The following is a 20,643-nucleotide window of genomic DNA, read 5'->3' as shown; positions in this document are numbered from 1 at the left end:
ATGCTTCCAGTTTGGGGAAGGCCCTTTTCTGTCCCAGCATGACTCTGCCCCAGTGCACAAAGCAAGGTTCATAAAGGAATGGTTTGGTGAGTTTGGTGTGGTAAAACTGGACTGACCCGCACAGAGCCCTGACCTCAACGTCATCAAACAACTTTAGGATGAGCTAGAACGGAGATGGCCAACATCAATGTCTGACCTCACACTTGCTCTTCTGGATGAATGGGCAACAATTCCCACAGACACACTCCAAAATCTTGTAGAAAGCCTTCTCAGAAGAGTCAAAGCTGTTCCACCTGCAAAGGGGGGACCAATTCCATATTAATGCCTATGGATTTAGAATGGGATGTCATAAAAGCTCCTGTAGGTGTAATAGTAAGTGTCCCAATACCTTTGTCCAGATAGTGTATGTATATATAGGTGTAAAAAAAAAATATATATATATATATATATATATATATATACAGAAATATAGCTGGAAAACAACAACAGAAGCAGCAAAAACAACAATAGTAGCAGCCTACAAGAAATTATGCAGTCCACAGTCCCACATTTGGCCAAAGGCTGGGTCTTGCCCTGGGTGAACAGTCTTCCTGTTCACGGAATCTCCCCTACCACTTATCCTTTGAGGGTCATGGGGGGGGGGGGCTGGAACCAAAAATCACATTGGGCGAGAGGCGCACCATGGACAGGTCACCAGCATATCACAACATACAGAGACATTCTAAATTCACATTTAGAGTCTCCGATGAACCTAACCCCAATCTGCATGTCTAGTATATAGACACATTGAACCCAGGATTCAAACCAGTTCTGGTGCTAACCACTGTATCACCATGCCGCCCCTCAAGTCAAACACCCTGCTTTGAAAAAGTGCTGAAATGAATAAAAAACACCAATGCAGATGTCCTCCAGGCTTCTGACGCCATGTTCACCCTGTTTGAAACATTAAAATTCATAATCACAGTAACATTTGCATATCTCTCATAAGGAGATATAATATGGTTATTTGAATGTTTCTTGTCGTAGAGCAGTGTCTTTAATATATGTTTCTCCTTGGAGAACCACTCTACTTTGGCTCTGTTAGTTGAATCAATCAAATACAACAGGTGTCATGTCTATGCCACATCCTTCATTATTAATCAGTAGTGTATTTGGTGGTGGAATTTAGTTATGGTTTTGTGTTTCACTGTGCTATTTTTAAAACTTCTAATATTTCATTAATGTATTTTTTTAATGTATAGAACTAGATCAAGTTGTATTCTCTTGTACCTTGCTTCGCGTTGGACCCTCAACTTAAACACGTACACTGTGTCTGGATGTTGGGATCTTCAGCCTGGTTTAAAAAAGGTCCTGCTATGAATGAGTAATCCTTCTCCTGAGGTGAACTCCATCAATCGACCCCTGAAGAGTAAACAGCCCCACGAGTTGAAGGACAAATGAAAGTCCAGGCCGAATGCATCGTGTCCTTTTAGCTTGTTACTCATACACGAGAGCTCATACATATATTATCACACAGATGTTAATGTGGCCCATAACTTCTAAATAATGTGGCTGTAATATTGTTGCGCTTAATCACTGTTTTCATCTGCCTGTCATATGCTCAATTAGCTGCCGATGGGAATTCCTCTGGGCTTTATCTTAGTCATTTAATAGCCAGTAAATATCATTTGAGAGAGAAATCAGCCGCTACAGGTCGGCTGCTTGACGTGTGTGCACACCCATGAGGTTAACAACCCTGCCGTCATTTTGCATTTTAATGGTCAGACCTTTATAATTCGCCAACTATCCTTTTGAAATGTGCTCCGCATGATGACTAAACATTCCTGGAGGAGTTGACAGTATGCAAATGAGAGGTCAAGGTTGTGGCAGTCAGAGTTGATGTAATTTTGCATCTTGGCAGCTCCACAGGAGGACGAGTCCAGTTTTTCTCCTCTGTTTTCAGTTTCTTCTGGGAGTCCATGAGAATGTGACAGTGTTTCCTTCCCCCTGCTACATTATGCACGTGGCTCTCTTATGACTTCCTGCTTCCACACTCTCTGACTACATGGGGAGGAAACAAGCCGGCGTGACTGACAGAACTGGCTCAGGAAAAGAAAATAATGGAAAATGAAGCGACTCTACACACTATTTCAGATGTAATTGGGGATTGCATCTGTAGGGTGTAGTTTTTTTTTTCATTCAGAACAAAGTTTATAATGGCTCTAAATGCTGTTGTCTCACTGCTCACACTGTTACACCGGTTACTATCAAAGCACAGTTTTCAGTTCTACAAAATACTGACACTTTTTATTGTTTGTGTGCTGGACGTTGTTTGCAGAGCTTTTTATAAACAATAGTCTATGGTGCGGAGTGAAGTTAGAAAAAACTTTGTGTTCATCCTACCTGGTTTATCTGCAGTGAAGATTTTATAGTGAATGTTATCATACAATCAAACTCAATTTGCTTTAATACTGTTCACGTGTGTATTTTTTATATACGTTTGGAGGATTTAGTGAACTGCTATTATGTTTTATACATTGGTGGTTGTTTATTTCAGAGGTCTGTTAAGCAACCCACACAATCTTCAGACCCAAGTTCACAACTTTTAAAAATCAATCATGTACACATGCCAAGTCTGAAGTCGTTAAGATGAATTGTGCGCAAGATATGTGTTCATTCAGACAGACGAAGTCAGTTCATGTCTGGTTATAAAGTCATAGTTTGTAAAAAATATAATTTTCAATGTTTGACTTGTTCCACATATCACTGTTTTCATGTGTTATATATTTAATGGTAATGATCTGTATTTATGTCTTTTCACCCCTTCATTCATACAGTGCATCTATCTGCAGCACTTTCTCTATCACACATCACTCATACACTGCTGGCACAACCATCAGAGGCAATTTTAGGTTGAGTATCTTGCCCAAGGACACTCACAGGTGGAGGAGACTGGGATCGAACCGCCAACCCTCTAACTAGAGGGCGCCCCGCTTTCTCACCTGAGACACAGCATGATTTGTGACCCTTTTGTCAACCACAAGGTTATACTCTTCATTTTAGAGAGGGCACTGATCCACATCTTTTATACAGTGTCAGTTATATTAGCTTAGTAAATGTTATCATGTCGATTACCACGTAAAGTGATTTATTGGATCATTTGTCCCGTAGGTCATTCAACCAGAAAAAATACAAAGATTAACATGGCTCAGAATATTCACCAGGATACCGTCGTTGTCTGTGTTGTCTATGATCAAACTAGAATTTACACTCCCACAGATAATGAAGATGTATTACACAGTAAACTAACACAAACATGGACACCACAGATGTATCATTAACAGTAAGAAATTAAATCAGGAAATTTGCTACCTCCTCCTCATCATTACATCCGTGTGAAGGAATTTGATTAATCTCTACAAGCATTTCAACTCAGGACAAACAGTATCTCCCATGTTTGTTCGCCCAGGCACTGTCTGTGTCTCTGCTTTATTCTATGGATTCTCTACCGGCTTATTGCTCCGTCTTGAAATCTCTCACTTTCTCCCAGGTGCTCTCTCCTGAACAAAGTTGGCTACAAAGAAAAGACAAAAAGGTGACACTGACAAATTGACTTACTTTGTCTGGGGCTCTTATATCCTGGTTCCAGGTGATTACGTTCACTGTGTGACCAGGGGACGGCCTGTGGCTAGAATAATCGGTTTTTCACTGAATGGTCATTTTACTTCCAGTCACCTCTGATATTACAATGCTATTTCATTCAGTTACACTTCTTTGCGTTCAACTCATTAAGTTGGGCTTCACACTGTAATGCTTTTGGCTCCATCCTCCCATCGTTGCTGAAATTATCAGCTCTCTTAGCTCTCGCTGATGAACAAAAACAAAAAAACAAATGTGGCATTAAAATTTTGCCAGATTTTATGGTATTATTTTAGTATTTCTCCTCCGGTGGGTGTAGAATGACTGACAGTAAGTAGAGCAGAACTGATGTGAAAACACTCATCTCAGACACCATGAAATTACAGAAAAAGGAGAAAGTTTGGCGAAGCCTTCATGTTCAGTGCACAGGCTTACAGTATCGTGTGGGAGGATCTGTACACGATTCACTAAAAAAATATGCATCAAAAGGGCAGAACCTGTCATGTGCAGGCACCTCTATAGGATTCTGTACATTCTGTGACTCAATACCATTTAATATATTTTTTCTTTTCAGTCAATGGACTGAATTTATAAAGAGCTTTTCCAGTCTTATCGATCGCTCAAAGCACCTTACAGTCCAAGTCACATTCTCATTCAGTGCTGCTATATGCTGCACTTTCTATATCACACACACTGAAGGAGCAGTAGTGCATGCGGACACTGGGATCGAACCACTGACTTTCTGTTAAGTGGACAACCCCCTGTACCTCCCGCTCAGTCAATCCTAAACAAACGGACTGAAGCCAGACTCGACAAAAGCAACACAACACACAACATGCCAGTCCTGTAGCCTTCATCGAAAATCTAGCCGCATTGTGACTGTGGCAACTTTCATGCTGTTTGCATTTTTCAGAGAGATGTTTTTGTTCTCCCAAAACAGCAAACAGGTGAAGCAATAAAATACATTACTTACACCACATCCAACTCTGTTCCTCATACCAAGGGCCGGAGGAGCCCCGGGTGTGAGCTCCTCCTCATCACTTGCTGCTGAATCTGTGAATCGGGTTGCTCCTTTCTTTCTTGTTGGTGTACTTTTCTAAAGAAATCTCCAGATTTGCCGCAGTTCTCCTGAAGCCGGTCTGCTCGCAGTGGAAGTAACTCAGTGACGTCGGATGTACCTGAGACAGCGTCAAGGGTCGACCAATCACATTAGATTTTAAAAAACATCAATCAATACCTGTAAATAAAAGTGGGAGTGTCCGGGGCGCGAAGAGCTGAGTCCCGTGGAAAATCTGCAACAACCAATTAAAAAGCAGCCTCCGGTCCTGTGGTTGCCAAAAGCTTCAGGACCCACAATCACATCCATTTGGCCGGCGCCCCACACCCAGAAGTATTATGTATTTAGACGGAAATTAATCAAATACTATTTTAAAACAACTTGTATTGAATGCTCACAGGTGCTTACTGTCAACCAGGAGCATTGCTAAGGTAAAATATTATTATATAATTAAACTATGTTAACATTTTTATTGAGGCTTTTTTGTCTCATGATGCCCCCCAGCACCCCCATTTTAACCAGCTGCCACTGGTATTCACCTCCTACAGGTTGTTTCAGATTAAACATGAGAGACCTGCACGCAAACCTTGTTAAACTGCTTCACATACGTAGATGATTTCCTTTGATTCAAAGCCAATACGTTTGTATGAATGCTAGTTTTTCAGCCATCTTAACTCAATCCTCCCAAACAGGAAATATTTGCCTTGTAGTGTAAAAGGGAATCTGACGGCACAATTGCTCAAAATGACCCAGATGTCTTTACACATTTGCACATACTTTATGCACATTGAAGAAAAGTAGACTTTTGTACAATATCTCACTAAATATATTTACATGACATACAATTCGCCATCAGTGCAATACATAGGAATGTTGCATATTTACCAAATGTTAGACTCTTTCCTTTATGAAGAAAAATAATTCCGATGACAGAAGCTGATATAACTAATGTGTAAAGTAACATGTGCAACTCTCATATTTGTTAACAGCTTCACAGGAAATAAAAAAAATAAAATCTTAGTACCACCCTATCAACAATCAAATAGTAAGCATTGAAAAAGTAATAGATCACATGTACATATTTATCTTCATACATGTAATGGATTGCTTTTGTACAAATATTTTAAATAACTTTGGCAGTTTATCAGGAACAAAGTTATCGGAAAAATATGAAACAATAATATCAAACTGTCAGCAATGTCATGTAAGCTTGTTTTCCAAAGCTCATGTTCACAGTGGTCATTCAGAAAGGCTGGAAGCCGATGGCTGAAAAACAAAGAACGAAAAAAGCCAAAGAAAAGGAAAAAAAAACGTTTCCATCCTTTCTGCTAAGACTGTTAGCACTGGAGGCTGTCGTCATTGTTGTCATGGTTATAAAATTACAAACACCTATGAAGGTTTACATAGCAGTCATCGCCATTTAAAAAAACACGGTCTATTTTCAGGTCGACTTAAAATACAAACAGTTTGAAGGCAAGGGGACAGGACCCTGCTCGGTGGTCACCGTGGAATCATGGGAGAGACATGACCGAGAAGAGGACATGCACAACAGTGCTGTGTGGAAGAACGTGAAGCCGAGAAACGAGGGTGCAAAATGAAAGACTTTGCAACAATCAGAACGCCACACGGTCAGAAAAGGACTTACACCGGACAACTTAATCGAGCAAATTTCAAACATACTAAGTTCACCATTAGTCATATACGTTGGTTCTGTTCTTTTTTTCCACTGGTTTGGCACTTTATTGGAACAAATCTCTGTTCAAAAAGACTAAATGTTGTACAAAAGGTATTTCATGTCTCGTTAACATAACTTGTAGAATATAGTACTTAATAGTAAGCATACGGTAAGTAAACACTTGTACATACTGTAGTTTTAAAATGAACATTCCAACAGATGTTTTACGCACATGCACAAAAACAAACAAACAAACAAACACAACTCTCTCTCTCTCTCTCTTTTTCTCCCGCTGCCTCGCCACATTTGGGCCTCCTCCGCTTCTCTTTGGACAATCTGTCTCTCCTGCTGTTTCCAGCCTCTACCCTGAAAGAACAACTGTTGCTACTGCTCTTTCTCCTCCCGCTGCTTCTTTTTCTCCCTCTATCGCTTACTTAAGACAACACAACTCTTTTTTAATACTGCATTCTCGCTCATTACGACACTTCCTCCACCGAGCGTGTGTCCATCTTGAGACGCACAAACTCTTTGGCCACCTCGTCGTTGGTCCTTTGAGAGAGTATCCTCATGATGGTGAGACCCGTTTCGTCCATGGAGATGCTTTTCATCAGGGGGTAGCAGGCTGAGCAGCTGCCCTTGTCTGCCAGCTCTCGGAGCTGGATGACCGTCATGCCGATGATGCGGTCCTCGCGGGCGAAGCAGTAGTCCTTCACTGAAACGTGCAGCTCGTAGGACTCCGGACCGTGTTCATTACTCAGAACACTGCGAGAAATGACACAGGGAGATGAGAGAGGTGAAGATCAAACATGTTAATATAATGTTAAAGGGTTAGGATTCATCCATACATAATGATAAAGCCAAGTCCTGTCCTGCAGAACTGGACACGAGTGCAGACCAGCTGCTCTTTGGACACTGCTTTGTTCATAGCTGAATACAACGTCTCACTTAAGTGACTGGCTGAGACTTTTCCCAAATGAGAAGCCTGTTAGCGCGGCTGTGATTGGACAACTCAATCATGTTTGCCCACAGAATGAATGTTTCTATTCAAGTTAGATCTTTATTCAGTGACAGCTTCTTTTTTTAATTTTTACGGCTGGTTTCTAATTATCCCCCTGCAACTTAATGGGTTCTTCAAATTTCAAATTACAAAGCCAGGAGTAAATCTATATGGAAATGGGCTTGTTTTGATTATGTTGCTGTTGCTACAACTCTCTAGGATCCCTTTAGCGCCGTCACTTCCCTCGGCCCGAGCATGAGGAGTACAGTCCGGACCAGGGGACAGGCTTATACACCGCTGTAGTAGTCTCTTGACCTTTTACAAACTTTTCAATAAAAAAAGAGAAGAAGTGCGGCAACTGCAGTTGATTCAGTGCTCGGAACGATTGGGGGATTTGACAGTAAAGTATTAGAGGTATTATGCAGCATATAGGTTTCTGCAGGCTCTTTTGTAGAGTGCAGATAGCTACTGAACACTGGATTTAAGGTGTGGCAGCATACAGTACAGGATGATGCCCAACATTTTGTAGACTAATGACTTTTCTAAACTTCTGCAGATATTTTTGGAACAGATATTTTACACTCAGTTTTAAACCATCATTTTACAAAATATCTCCACCTAGACAAAAACACAAAAATAATTACAAATGCTCAAATGAGCATGCCGTGCCAGTAGGTACGGCAAGTAATGCTGGGCGAGGCATAAGCCTGTGAATGCTAAATTTAGACCAAGCAGTGCTAACCAAACTTAGTAACCAGTATATAGCAGCCATTGCTGTTTCAGGTTCATTATATAAAGACACAGTGGGAATGTGTGATGTAAGCTGTGACGTCATCGTTTCCCAAATGCTCCGTTTTACATGTACTCACGGATACACAAATACCGGACATTCTGAAACTCTGGGAGGCGATTGTAAAAATCTCTGTTGTCGTGACTTAAAACGCTGTCTGCATGTGGATGAGAGGCCCAATTACAGAGCAAAAAGTTTGTTTTGCAAAATATCCGCATTAGTGTGGACAGGGCTTGAACATAGGCAGATAAATGTGGTTTAATAAATCTGAACTTAATGTACATAGTTTCCATAGCTTCTCTCCATGTCTGTAACAAAAAGGAAGGAGGCAGGATTACTCACTACTGGAATGTTTCATTGTACTTTGGTGACCAGTTGTTATTCTTGGTCTTGGTGCTGAATTTGCGCTTCTTGTCAGCCAGGTGTGGTCCCACGGCGTTGACCTCCACAAATGGACGGAACATGGCGTTGGTCTGCCAGATGAGGTTGTTCACACCGACAACTGAGAAATGCAGAGGAAATGATAATCAGCAGCAACATCATAGGTGGGAGAAAGTAAAAGAAAACCAATGTCAAACTTTCTGTTCTGAAAAATGAAGCAAACCAAAAATAGGAATAATGTCAACAATACAACACAGCTGAAGTTCAGCTCCTCATCCTGTGATAATGGATTTTCCGTTCATTGAAACATACTGTACATATATGGTTGCCATAGTAACTTAACTACCAACCACCAAGTCAAATTGCTGCTGCTGGCTGATCACAGCTGATTGCTGGTTGTTACTGCAGTGGGAGGATCAACAGATATTGCTGCTCATATAAGCGTGATGTGTACAGCTTAGTCTAGTTTTTGTTAAAGAAAATGAGAAGCGGTGGTGCATATTCACAAAAGGAAATCACAGAAGAACGATTTAAAAATGATTGAAACAAGCATTTGAAGCTCATTACTGCCACTCTCGCCCTTCTCGTCCTCCTCTCAAGCTTTTCCATACATTCAATTGGTCCAGAAAGCAACTGCCTGGATCCTCACCAGAACCCCTTCCATAGAACACATCGCCCCTGTCTTCCAACAACCACACTGACTTCCTGGCAAACATCACATTAAGCTCAAGAGTCTCCTTCTTACCTTCCCTACCTCTCTGACCTCCATCACACCTCCACTTAACAATCTTCCTCCTCCAACCTCCTCCTGCCTGCTTATCCCTCTATGGAGTCGAGAGCCTACAGCTGTGCCGCCCCTCATCTCTTGAACTTTCTCCCACAAGCCAATCCCTGATATTGACTTATCCCCACATTGAAATCTTTTTATATTTGCTAACTTTGTGTGACCAGGCCCTGTCTGACCTCTTTTTTTACTCATGTTAATTTTATATTTATTTTATTAGTCCTTTAACATATGTTGTTTTATTGGTGCCCTGTTATTTTGCTGGTTTTTGACTGTTGTTGTATCTGTGAGATGTCCATAAGAAGGTGCCGATAATTAAAATACATTATTATTTATGATTATTATTTATAAAATTTAGTTAGATTCTGAACAAGTAAATACAGGATTATTTGGTAAATGAAGTAGCTCTAGTCTGAATCAAGTCCCATCTATTGGCTCTGTGAGGCTGTGGGGACAGCGGAGCTTGGAGCTGATGCTAACATACTCCAAACAACAAGGCTAATATGCTGATGCTATAATATTTACAATGTTCACCGTCAACGCTCAGTGTTCTAGCATGCCAACCTATGCTAAATAGAATCAAACACAGCTGAGTCTGATGGCAATGTCAGAAGTGTTGCAGATATTAGGTTTTTATGACCGTTTACACCTGCTGATGTCGCTAGATGAGATGTTAATGGGTCACCAAAGTTATTACAATTCAGCCTGAGGTAGACATGAATATGCAAATTAAGTTGTAAGGCTATACATTCGATAATATGCAAAAACAACGAATATCAACCTCCTGTGGTGTTAGAGAAACATGCAGTCAGGGGATCATTAAAACCAGGAGGCTGCATCCTCCTCGGATCAAAAGTGTCTCCAACAAATTGTATTGCCATCCATCCAATAGTTGATGGGATATTTCAATCTGGACCAAAGTGGTGGACCAACCTCTGGACCCAGTCAACCATAAAGCCATGCTGCTTTACGAGCTTTACGACAAATACACACACTAAAAAGACAGATGATTCAGATCTATAAATCAGAAATGATGTAGCTGAGCTGCAGCTCTTTTATAGCCTCCGGCAGAACAGAGGACAAAACCTACAGTGTAACTCCAGCTGTGGTTTTGGTTTTCCATACAAGGACTTTAATTATGTAATCAGTGAGTTAAGTTTAGATGCTAATTATGTTGTTTGTATTTTTCTCTGTGAAACAAGCTCCAGGACTTATAACAATTCTTCTGACCGGGGTCCCCGCAGCCCAAATGAGATTACCACCATGAGCTGACCGTGACGGGTCTTTGAACATTCACAGGTATGAATACATTTGAATAGAGGAGACGATAAGCAGGTTTGGGTATAGGGGAACGCTCACCCTTCACGCTGACTTTGTGCTCCCCAGTGCCAGGGTGAGAGACGAGATTCACTTGCATCGACACCTCCCCCACCGATCCGTTGGATGACTGACCTGGACACACACCAAAAGAGCAACAGGAGAATTGGAAAGAGTCTTGAATGAATCAGTGAGGCAGAGAGGAAGCAGGCAGAGAAATAGAGAGATCGGGAAATGGGAACAAAAGAGAGGGTATAAGGGACAGCATCCAAAACTGTGGGTGTCTTTTTGGCCTATGTAGATGAGGTATCCAGAAATTGGTGTATAAACAGCCCTTTTTGTGTATATAAAACAGACAAACAAACAAAAGAACAGCAGAGAGTCGATTTCAAACCCATGGCAGCCCAGTAGTGAACACAGCCGGGGTTTCCTTTTAGCTTCAGGCTCAGCAAGAACAACAAGAGGAAAAAACAACAACACAAGAAACATGAAATAATCTGCCTGGTTTGAAGACCACGGAAAAGAGGCAGATGGTGTGAGGACTTGGACTAAATAAATCATTTTCTACAGGAGGAAATCTTTCAACCCAACAGAGATACAAACAAAACATTGGATTTAACTGCATTCTGACATGTCGCGTGGAAACGAAAACTAGAATTACTGTCTTGCGGTTGTACACCTCTATCAAACAGTCATCTCGTAGTTTATGTCCATGTTTGTCCAGATTCATGATGAGTTACGGAGTAAAAAACATGTGCTGTGAGGTCAAATTGATGGAGTTGACCTTTGACAACAAAATTCTTATCTGGTCAAAGTGAACATTTGTGAAAGTGAACATTTGTCCAAAATCTGAAAGACTTGTGCTCATGAGAGCGGGAGGGACGGACGGACGGATGAACAACCTGAAAGGATAGTGCCTCCAGCTTTGTGAAGCATCGGTGCAAAGGCAGAACAACCTCTCAGAGAGGAGGTAGAGGGGGGACAAGGGTGAGCAGGAGGAAAAGACAGGAAACACCCTTTTGGGCATCAAGCGCTTCGCAGTTCCTTCAGCGTTACAGTTTCAATCATACCGGGACACGGTGTTGCCAGGAAACAATTACAATTGATTGCTGACCATGTGTCTCGTTTAACCAGATGCAGCAGGTCCTGACCGTTTTAGCGGCCTCTAAAAAGAGCCTTTTGTTTCATCCAGCCAGGACAAACAGATGTTGAACACTGGCAGGCGAGTGTTGTTGACGAAGGAGCATGTTGATCCAATTGCTAATCAATATGTGCCAAACATGCAGTGCCCATTACGGCAGGTAATGAAGAAACAAGCCTTGTGATTTATTGTAATGATGCCCCGCGAGGGAGAGGAGAGGCAGAAAGAAACATTGCTGCTGCACAATTTAGGCACAGACTTAACGGGCCGACGCTACAGCCGGTTTACGTCAGCTACATAATAAATGTAAAAACAAATAAGCTCTGTATGTTTTTCGGAGGAAGTCAGGGATTAAACGCTGTCGGAAGACGACAGGGAGGGACAGATTGAAGAATGAGAACAAGAGGAAATAAGATAAAGGAGAGCAGAGGAGAATAAAACTGAGGTGGCGTTGAGGAGGGTCAGCTGATTAGAATGCAAACAAAGGAACAGATAAGAAAGGCGAGTTGTAAGTGTCGGTTTGTTGTTGACATTCAGCTCAATGTTTTTTGTTCATGCTACTGAGCAGTGATGATTCAACAGAAGATCACTTCACCAGAAAGAATCTGTGAGATATTCATATGAAATGACTGCATGGTCAAAGATGTGCTCATTTGTGGTGTTACGTTATTTCCATTGAAGCATGAAGCAGCCACACAATCTCAGTCTGCTCCCTAACATACAGAGAGACAGATATGCGTCCGAGCGCACTCTTGGCAGGAATAAACCAGTGCATGCGTTGGTCTAAATGTGTCTCTGTCAGAGCACAGGGGCGGGTGATTAATGGAACAGTGTCCACTGTGCTACATCAAGCATCAGCACATCCCCACTGTGTTTACTGACCGAATGCACATCAACCACCTCACTACCTCCACTTATAGACATCACATTAGACCACTTCAGATAAAGAGCGACAACATGGTGTGAACTCGGAGGTGGGAAGGGATGGGAGGAGAGATTTAGCGAGGAAGAAAGAAAAGGACGAACGTATTGAGCAAAGCTCAAAATAGCACCCAGAGAAAACGCCGTGCGTCTATGCCCATCTGCCAGTCAGTGAGAGCGGCAGCGCTGATTGGCTCGCTGGCCGCCCGGCTGACTGGCTTTTTCCCACTGCCGTTCTGTTTTCCTGCCGCCTGCCTATGCATCGTTCTGCAAGGCTGAACTCACTGAGGCAGCCAGGAGCTCGAAGCTCCACTGGGCTGAAGTCCCTCTCCACTCTCTGCGGACACCTGAAGGTTCTACCTCATTGTGGAGTCAGAGAGAGAGAGACGGAGGAGAAAAGTTCCACACAAAGAGATGAATGAGAGAACAATACAAAAGTGGGTCAGTGATGACAGAGAGGAAGAGAAGAGGGAGCAGAGCGGAGAATTCATACTGATTTACACAACACATATATCTTATAAATTTGCCATGACAGTGTTTTTATGTGTTTCTAATGAAGGAGAGAGCAAAGGAGCATGGGAGCAGTGAAACCCTTCAGGGCATGGGATGGAGAGGCCACAGATAACTTTGCTTATTTGTATTTCCTTTTTATTATTATATATTTACAGTGGCAGAGACAAATGACTGATAAAGTGAGAGGATAAATGCAATTACTTCAATGTCCACTGCACATATAAGCCTAAAGATAGCAAAGTGACGCAGAGAAAGATCCTCAGGACAAACATATAGTGTAAAGAAAATGGAGCAGAGACTCATGGGAAAACGGCTCACTGCCGAGGCTGAACCAGCCACAACTGAAGCAACATTATTTACAATCAGTTCTAAATAGAAACAGAAGCTGGAGTGATTAGGAGGTAATAAGACTTTTTTTCCCCAGTTATTATTGAAAAAGTACTTGACTATTGTAGTGATAGAAACTATGACCAACAACAAGTTTGAAGTATCCGTAACTTACTACTACGTTTATCAGAGTTTATTGAGATTAATCAGAATATGTTTACTAACTGGTGCCTTAGAAAAGTAATATGTGTTGCTGGACAATATAATCCACAATCTGTGCCTTTTTAACACCTTCTGGCAAACCTTGGCATCATTTTCTCAATATTTCTTGTTTTTATAGCAGCTTTCTTTTGGGCTGACTCCAACTGGATAAATATGCCATATTTTGAAACTGGAAAAAAGGCTTTGAAAACTTAATGCAAAAAAACAGTTTTGCGCGATTGAAACTAAGTTTTGAAGCCTTGCATAATGTTTCGATAAGCTGAAAAAGAATTCAAATCTCTACAAACATTATTTTGCATTTGAATTTTTCCTTATCCAATTCTTCAGCAGTCTTTTTACAAAGTTTCTCCAACACATTTTCAGATTCAAATTTTCAAATTTCATGTTTCAAATTTGTCACTGTTCCACCAGTTCATCGGTTTGTTTTGGAAGGTTTAAAACCTTGTTAATCCCTGTCTGAAAACTTGGTCCACGTACATAGGAGAAAAACACCTTCACTATCACAGTCTGTTATTTCAGAGGTGAGTTTACAACACCACGTTTTTTCACGGATTTGCCCACACACGTGTGAGCTTGCAAATCACATGATTTTTGGCAGCATCGTCCCAAAGCTCTGATCTGAAACTGATGGTCAGAAGTCAGGATCCTAGAGGCAGGGGTGTTTGCTCTGATCCAATTGATTGTTGCTGTTGAAGTACAGTCAAATCACATGTGGTGTACCAGGTCAAAACCAAGTTTCAACCTTTCCAAACGTTTTTTTCCAGTATCGGAATATGTCATGATATTCATCCCATAGGATCCATGTGATTCCCATGTGAGACATGTTTTATGGAAAGAAGACAGCTCTTGATCAAAACATTCTTCACTTTTGGAATACTGAAGTGAATCCATTCCCTGAAATCACACATTAATGGGACCTGGCCTTGGCGAAAAAGTGAGATATCCTTACCTTGAGAGGTTTGGGTGCATATATATTTCTTGATCAAGGCATCTGTAGGTTGAGTGTAAAGGCTGAGAGCATATTTGAGGGACCTCATGTCAGGGCTCTTTTCGAGGAAAGTTTTCTTCAGCCCGTTTCCTCCAGCATGGAAATATTGCTGCAAAAAATAAAAGAAAGAGAGTGAGAGAGAGAAGCTCATATTTATGTTTTACCAAGGTAAACGTAAACTTTGAAACAACTTGGGGATGTGATGGTAACGTCTTTTGAGTTCCAACACGACAGCGGGTTCATGTTTGCTGAGAAATAGATTATATGGACAGAATGTATACAAGGAGGAGCCAACACACACACAGAGACCAGCAGAGGAAACAAACGAGGAGGGATGTAAGGACCTTAAAGACTTAAACCTTCATGTATTTTATTCTTCTTTGTTTAATATGTTTTCTGTGTCTATAACACACGGTCATACAGGGACAAAGCAGCATGTGTGGAGGTGTTAGCAGAGTCAGTGAGAGTCTGATACACACTAATCTCATGTCCTTAGAGACACTGGAAAATAGAATGCAAATACACATGCCAATAAATAAATAAAGTTAATACAAAGCACAGTGGATAGAGATAGGGTCAACAAATATTTTCTTCATCAGACGTGGGACGATGCATGTTAGTAAATATTTTTTGACTGGTGTCAGGTCAATACTTTCCAGTGACTCGACACAGTCGGAGGCACAGTTCTCAGCCCCACCACTGACTCATGAGTCACAGAGTTTGACTGACACGTGCCTTCCATGAACTCAACATAATCTGACATGCAGGCTGGTGACTCACGGGGTGGAGGTATATTTATGCATGTTTGTACTCTCCGTCACACGTAAGCATGGAAACCACAGCTGAGCTGAGTGATGAGGAAGCTGTATCTTATTGTGAAATAATAACCAACTGTACACTGCATTTGTTAAAGCGACCTAAAAGAAGTGACACATTTTTCTTTTTTACGTATTTACAGTTTGTGTAAATAAATGACACATTTTTTCAGGAAATTTAAGAATATCTGCTTTGCTTTTCATGGCATCTATCTGACAATTCCATGAATCTCTGTTTGTCTGTATGGGGCTCACATATCTCGAGAACTGTTCATCTTTTCGGCTTCGCACTCGGCATCTGCAGTTAAGGGCCAAAGGAAGTGCAGAGTTAAAGTTTGCACATTTTGGACACACGATATGTTCAATATTAATAAACTTTCAATAAACAGGTGACCAGGTGCTCTGTAGCAGCGGCACTTTTACAGTTTCAGAAAGAAAAATGCATCCAGCATCACCACAGGACACCACACCACAACCCATTCCAAACAGACATGTTCAGAAGGGGCACTGCCCGATCATCATCAATATAAGAATGTGTGCTGGTCAAGAAAGTGCTTCCTTATTTTGAAATATGCCCATTATGTTACCGCTGGGCTGCATTTCTGCACTTCCTCTAGCAAAACAACCCAACAGAAACAACTAGCGTGCTCAAAATATCAGCCTGCCTCTGGCAAAATTACCTGCCTAAATAACATCCTTCCTCCATTTCCTCCTTCTTGTCTTTTTTCCTCTTTCCTTATTTACCTTCACCTCGTTCTTTCTTATATTCTTAATTTCTTTCTTTCCGTGTACTTTCGTTCCCCTGTCTTTCTTTGAGTCTTATCTTCTCCTCTGTCCTCACAGCTTACCAGGGGTGTGCATTTAGTCGTGAACCATTGGGAGGTTGCGCTCCTCTCTCGACTGACACATGTGCGTGAAAAGGTAAGCAAACCCATGTATTATCTATTTATGTTCCAGCAATTTGGTGAGGGAGATTAAATAGCTGCCTTTCTCCAACAATCACTGGCAGGTCAGAGTTCAGAGAAAGGAACAAATGGTGCATTATTGTGTTTCTGTTAAATGGACTCCCTGTGGGCCAGTGCATTTAGCCATTATCCCAGCCATTAGTTTTCACAGGTTGAAAGTTCATGTCTATTTTCAGTTGGATAATCACTAAATGCACTCAAGCTCAATATCAACGTACAAACACAGCATTCAACGTTACTTATTAGTCCAAGTAAAAATGGTTAATGTAGTAAATACACCAATACTAGCAGTCAATAATAGCCTGTATATTAATGTTGTCACAATACTAAAATTAATAAAAAATAATAATATAACTCAATACTGATACTGAAGCTATACAATGGGCCTGTTGCCATTCATTGTTAATTTTAAATCTAATTTGACTGAATACATGTGTTCAGTCGAGCACAGACCTCTGAAGGAGATGTATGAAGTCATTGTGTTCAGTTTATTTTGTGTGGTGGCTGATAATCCTGTGTTTGTGCCTCATCATCATGAACAGTTAGTATCAGTTATTTGTTATCAATTTCACACACCATACAATTGTAGTTTATGTGTTAATACATATTTTCTTGTTTGTTTTCTTCTATGTAGGTTTGCATTTTTTGAATTAGCACATTCATGACATTGATGATTGGAATATTATAAATAATGAGATCAATGTAACTGGGTTAATGAAGGTTTTAATGGGGTCGGTCTGACTATTGGCTTGTTAAGTAAATAAAACCTTATTTCAAATTAAACGTCTGCTTTGTCAACAAGCAGTGGATGGTCCATTTGAACACTTCTATTTGCATACGATCATATTCAGCCTAAGCAATAATTAAACTAAGACACTATTCTGACTCGAGCTGCATTATGTAGACACGTATACGTCATAATCACATTATAAAATCCTATTGGAGATTTGACAGGGTTTTGTGACATCGACATACAACAGTTACCAACTGCTTGACGACTCGTGCCATGGGTGTAAACAAGGTGGAAATATAAAAAGAAGTTGTAGCTTCTGCAAAATTTTAAAGAAAACACCCAACTTGGTATAAAGTAGCATCGTACATTTTACAGGCTGAGGATTTAAAACTGGTGGAATAACGTTGGACGTGATGATGGAGTGGATGTGCTGACGTGTGTCATAATGCTCTGTGATATGTCCAAGGTAATATTCAGTATTATTCTATCAGTAACTCATATAAACTCCATAAACAGAATAATGTATTATTCTGAATGAGGTCAATAGTCAGAATATTGGTGTCAGTGTGAACGAAGCCAGTGTCACTAAAAGTAAAAGTACAAAATAAATGGGGTATGATACCATTTTGAACGACAGGATATCGCAATACCTTTTCTACAATCGGTATAATGTGCTATAATAAAATGTATTGTGTATGTGCATACACACACACACACACACACACACACACACACACACACACACACACTGCTATTTGGTTTATTTTCAAAGCATGGCTCCCATTTAGTCTCTCTGAAAGCACCGATTTAAATATTGTGTACGCAACTTGATCAGCCAACTCTCCTGCGACATTACTCAACTGTTAATTGACTGTTCTCATTGGAATACTGATGAAATTCCAGCGACATGATTGATCTAAACCTGCAGGTAGTTTCCTTGGAGACAGCAGAATCAATTCGTTTTTCTGGGCTCTTTATGACGCAGTGTTCCCCCTGTGGCACGTCACCGTAACTCTTCCCTTGTCCCTGTAGAACTGAGGCATGGTTCTGGAAATTGTCTCGTATCCCCTCACAATAAACAGTCGTATGGCTGTAAATTAACAGTGCTGCATTTCACACTTTTCTCTTGCCGAGAGGCAGTGGGCATCTTTCCATATTCTTGGGATATTAATTACACATTTCTCAGATGGGGATAAACTGGCATGGTGTCATGTTCGCCTGAAACTATTATGGTATTTTCTTCTCTCTGGCTTATTGAAAGTTAATTTCGGAGGCAATTTCTAGTGTCAACTACATTATGTCTCATCACGGAACATGGGGGAGTCAGCCAGCACCTGTTACAAGTAATATGCATCTGTGAGGTGACTGTGTAAGAATATGTCTTACACAGTCTTCAGTTTTAAGAATCAAACAGTCAGATGAAACAAAAATACACAAACATTCATAGCAGTATTTTTTCTATTTCAGATATACTGTGTACCCCTGTCCCAGCACGTGAAATTTAAATATTAACATTACTATATATAAAAATGTTCTCCTAGTCCTCATTACTTGAGGCTTTTACACTTACCTTGCTTGTACACACACTAATTTACAGCGGAGAGGAAAAAACTAAGGAGAGGAGCCAATGACACTTCAGCCCTCGATGCCTAAAGCACATGACATGAGTCACAGAAATCCAGCTCCCACATACATTTAACAGCGTCTTATAAAATACTCATTTAAGTCAATTTGCATATCTGCGCTCTGCAGTGCCTTATGTAGCCCAGCTGTCCTTTATAAAAGGTCAAGTTTAGCCAGCCAGGTTTCTCTGGCTGCACAGCCAACAGTATAATCCATATAATACTCACCTTGATGGTAGGAAGCACAAGGTCCATGGCTGCACACTGGCGTGGAGTCAGACTTCTGGCTTCCTCTCGAATTACGTGCTCCTGGAGGAACAACAGATCAAGTCAAACAGGCTGCAGAAGGCAACACGGCAACACAAGTCACATTCACACACTGAATTTAGTGTAATGGCTATGACCTCAGGTGAACCATGATACTTGAGTAATAGCATTTACTGTTTACAAAACAAAGACAATTACAGTCATTTTAAATGCAGTGTTTGATAGATTCAAGGCTTTTCGTCTCACAACAGCCTAATAAAAGTTTTTTTTATTGTCCATTCTAATTGAAATTTCTGTGGGTTGTTCATTTATTATATTAAATACCTTTCCCAGGGTCTAGACAACAATAAACTACATCACTGAAGCAAACTCCGGTACACAAATAGTCCTCAGGATTCATGTAACTGCACATTAGTCCAAACCTTCACATGAGCGTGGTGTTGGCTGCTAACCTTCAATCAACACACCCACAAAGACAGAGGCTGGTACAATGTGCACATCTGTAACAATAGTCAATCCCCTCTTTTGTATTCAGAATTAATTTGGTAGAGATTAAATTAACCATCAGTTCTATATTGATTTTGAGATAATAAAATTAAAAACATTGCGTGGTCTTTTTTGGATGCAAAAAACTCTGGTCATGGTGAGATCCAAAATCACTTTAAACTGCAGGCAAGTGGGAATACCCTTTAAAATTATTATTTTTATTGATTTCTGGAGTTATAACTCATAAAAACTGTGAATTATTTCAGCGAAATCTTACAATTTATAGCAGATTATAAGAAGTTAAAGAAAACTAGGTCGAATATGCTAATTGGCCTTTTCATGACGTCATTGCATCACATTTGCATTCTGCCTGGTGTCAGCCAGTTTCCGCCCTTTATCTGTTTTTGCTTCTCTCCGACTGTCTGTGCTCACATACGCAGTATTATACCACAGCTAGATTCCCATTAAAGTTGTTCTCATTTACATGTTCTTCTGTTTCTGTCAGACAAATGAACAAGTCTGAGATAGTGACTGGAATGTGGCCCATTAAGATGAAGTGATAACCAGCAGTCACTTACAAGACATTTCCAAGCTGCTGCTCTGCACAGATATAATCCTGGAACATCGTCTGACAATATCACCATGTACTGTACGTAAGCTACAGACAAAGGCTGCGCTGTGATTTCAGCCATAGTTACACGACAAATGATCACTCAGAGAGAAAGTTCGAAGCTCATTCAGGTCTAGATGAATGAGAGGCTCTGAGGGGTTAGCCTGCGGAGGGAAGGCCTGCCCTTGATAGGACTGGCCCACATGTTGCAGTGCAGCCAAACACTACACATCCTCCTTTACATATTTGCTCGGACGGATGAGTGGCTCAATACAGAATCATTTGTTAGAGACAAACAGCCCGATGACGTCTCTGCTGTTCCATGACTTCATGACATTACAAGGGTCACAGCACTTTAAAAATGATTTGACACGTGATTCCTTTTGCGTGATAACCACTGTAGTTAATGAGGTT

The 20,643-nt window shown here is 40.8% G+C and overlaps 1 protein-coding gene and 1 pseudogene across 5 annotated transcripts in view; both read right to left on the bottom strand.

Moving 5' to 3' along the window:
- Positions 1-491: 491 nt before the first annotated feature.
- LOC117759629 lies at positions 492-623 on the bottom strand (annotated as a pseudogene).
- A 4,808-nt stretch (positions 624-5,431) lies between these two features.
- LOC117756388 (protein unc-13 homolog C-like) overlaps positions 5,432-20,643 on the bottom strand; it is a 103,348-nt gene continuing 88,136 nt past the window's right edge. For all 5 annotated transcript variants that reach the window (XM_034576875.1, XM_034576892.1, XM_034576884.1 and 2 more), the window contains 5 exons: positions 19,095-19,175; positions 14,693-14,840; positions 10,662-10,754; positions 8,480-8,639; positions 5,432-7,112 (listed from right to left, as the gene is read on the bottom strand). In XM_034576875.1, coding sequence (XP_034432766.1) covers positions 6,827-7,112; positions 8,480-8,639; positions 10,662-10,754; positions 14,693-14,840; positions 19,095-19,175 — 768 coding nt within the window. In that variant the 3' untranslated portion in view covers positions 5,432-6,826. The remainder of the gene's footprint in view (positions 7,113-8,479; positions 8,640-10,661; positions 10,755-14,692; positions 14,841-19,094; positions 19,176-20,643) is intronic.

This window comes from Hippoglossus hippoglossus, chromosome 3 (genome assembly GCF_009819705.1).
Source record: "Hippoglossus hippoglossus isolate fHipHip1 chromosome 3, fHipHip1.pri, whole genome shotgun sequence".
Classification (NCBI taxonomy): domain Eukaryota; kingdom Metazoa; phylum Chordata; class Actinopteri; order Pleuronectiformes; family Pleuronectidae; genus Hippoglossus; species Hippoglossus hippoglossus.
The sequence above is the reverse complement of the archived record's forward strand: the minus strand, read 5'-3'. Positions and strand labels throughout refer to the sequence as shown.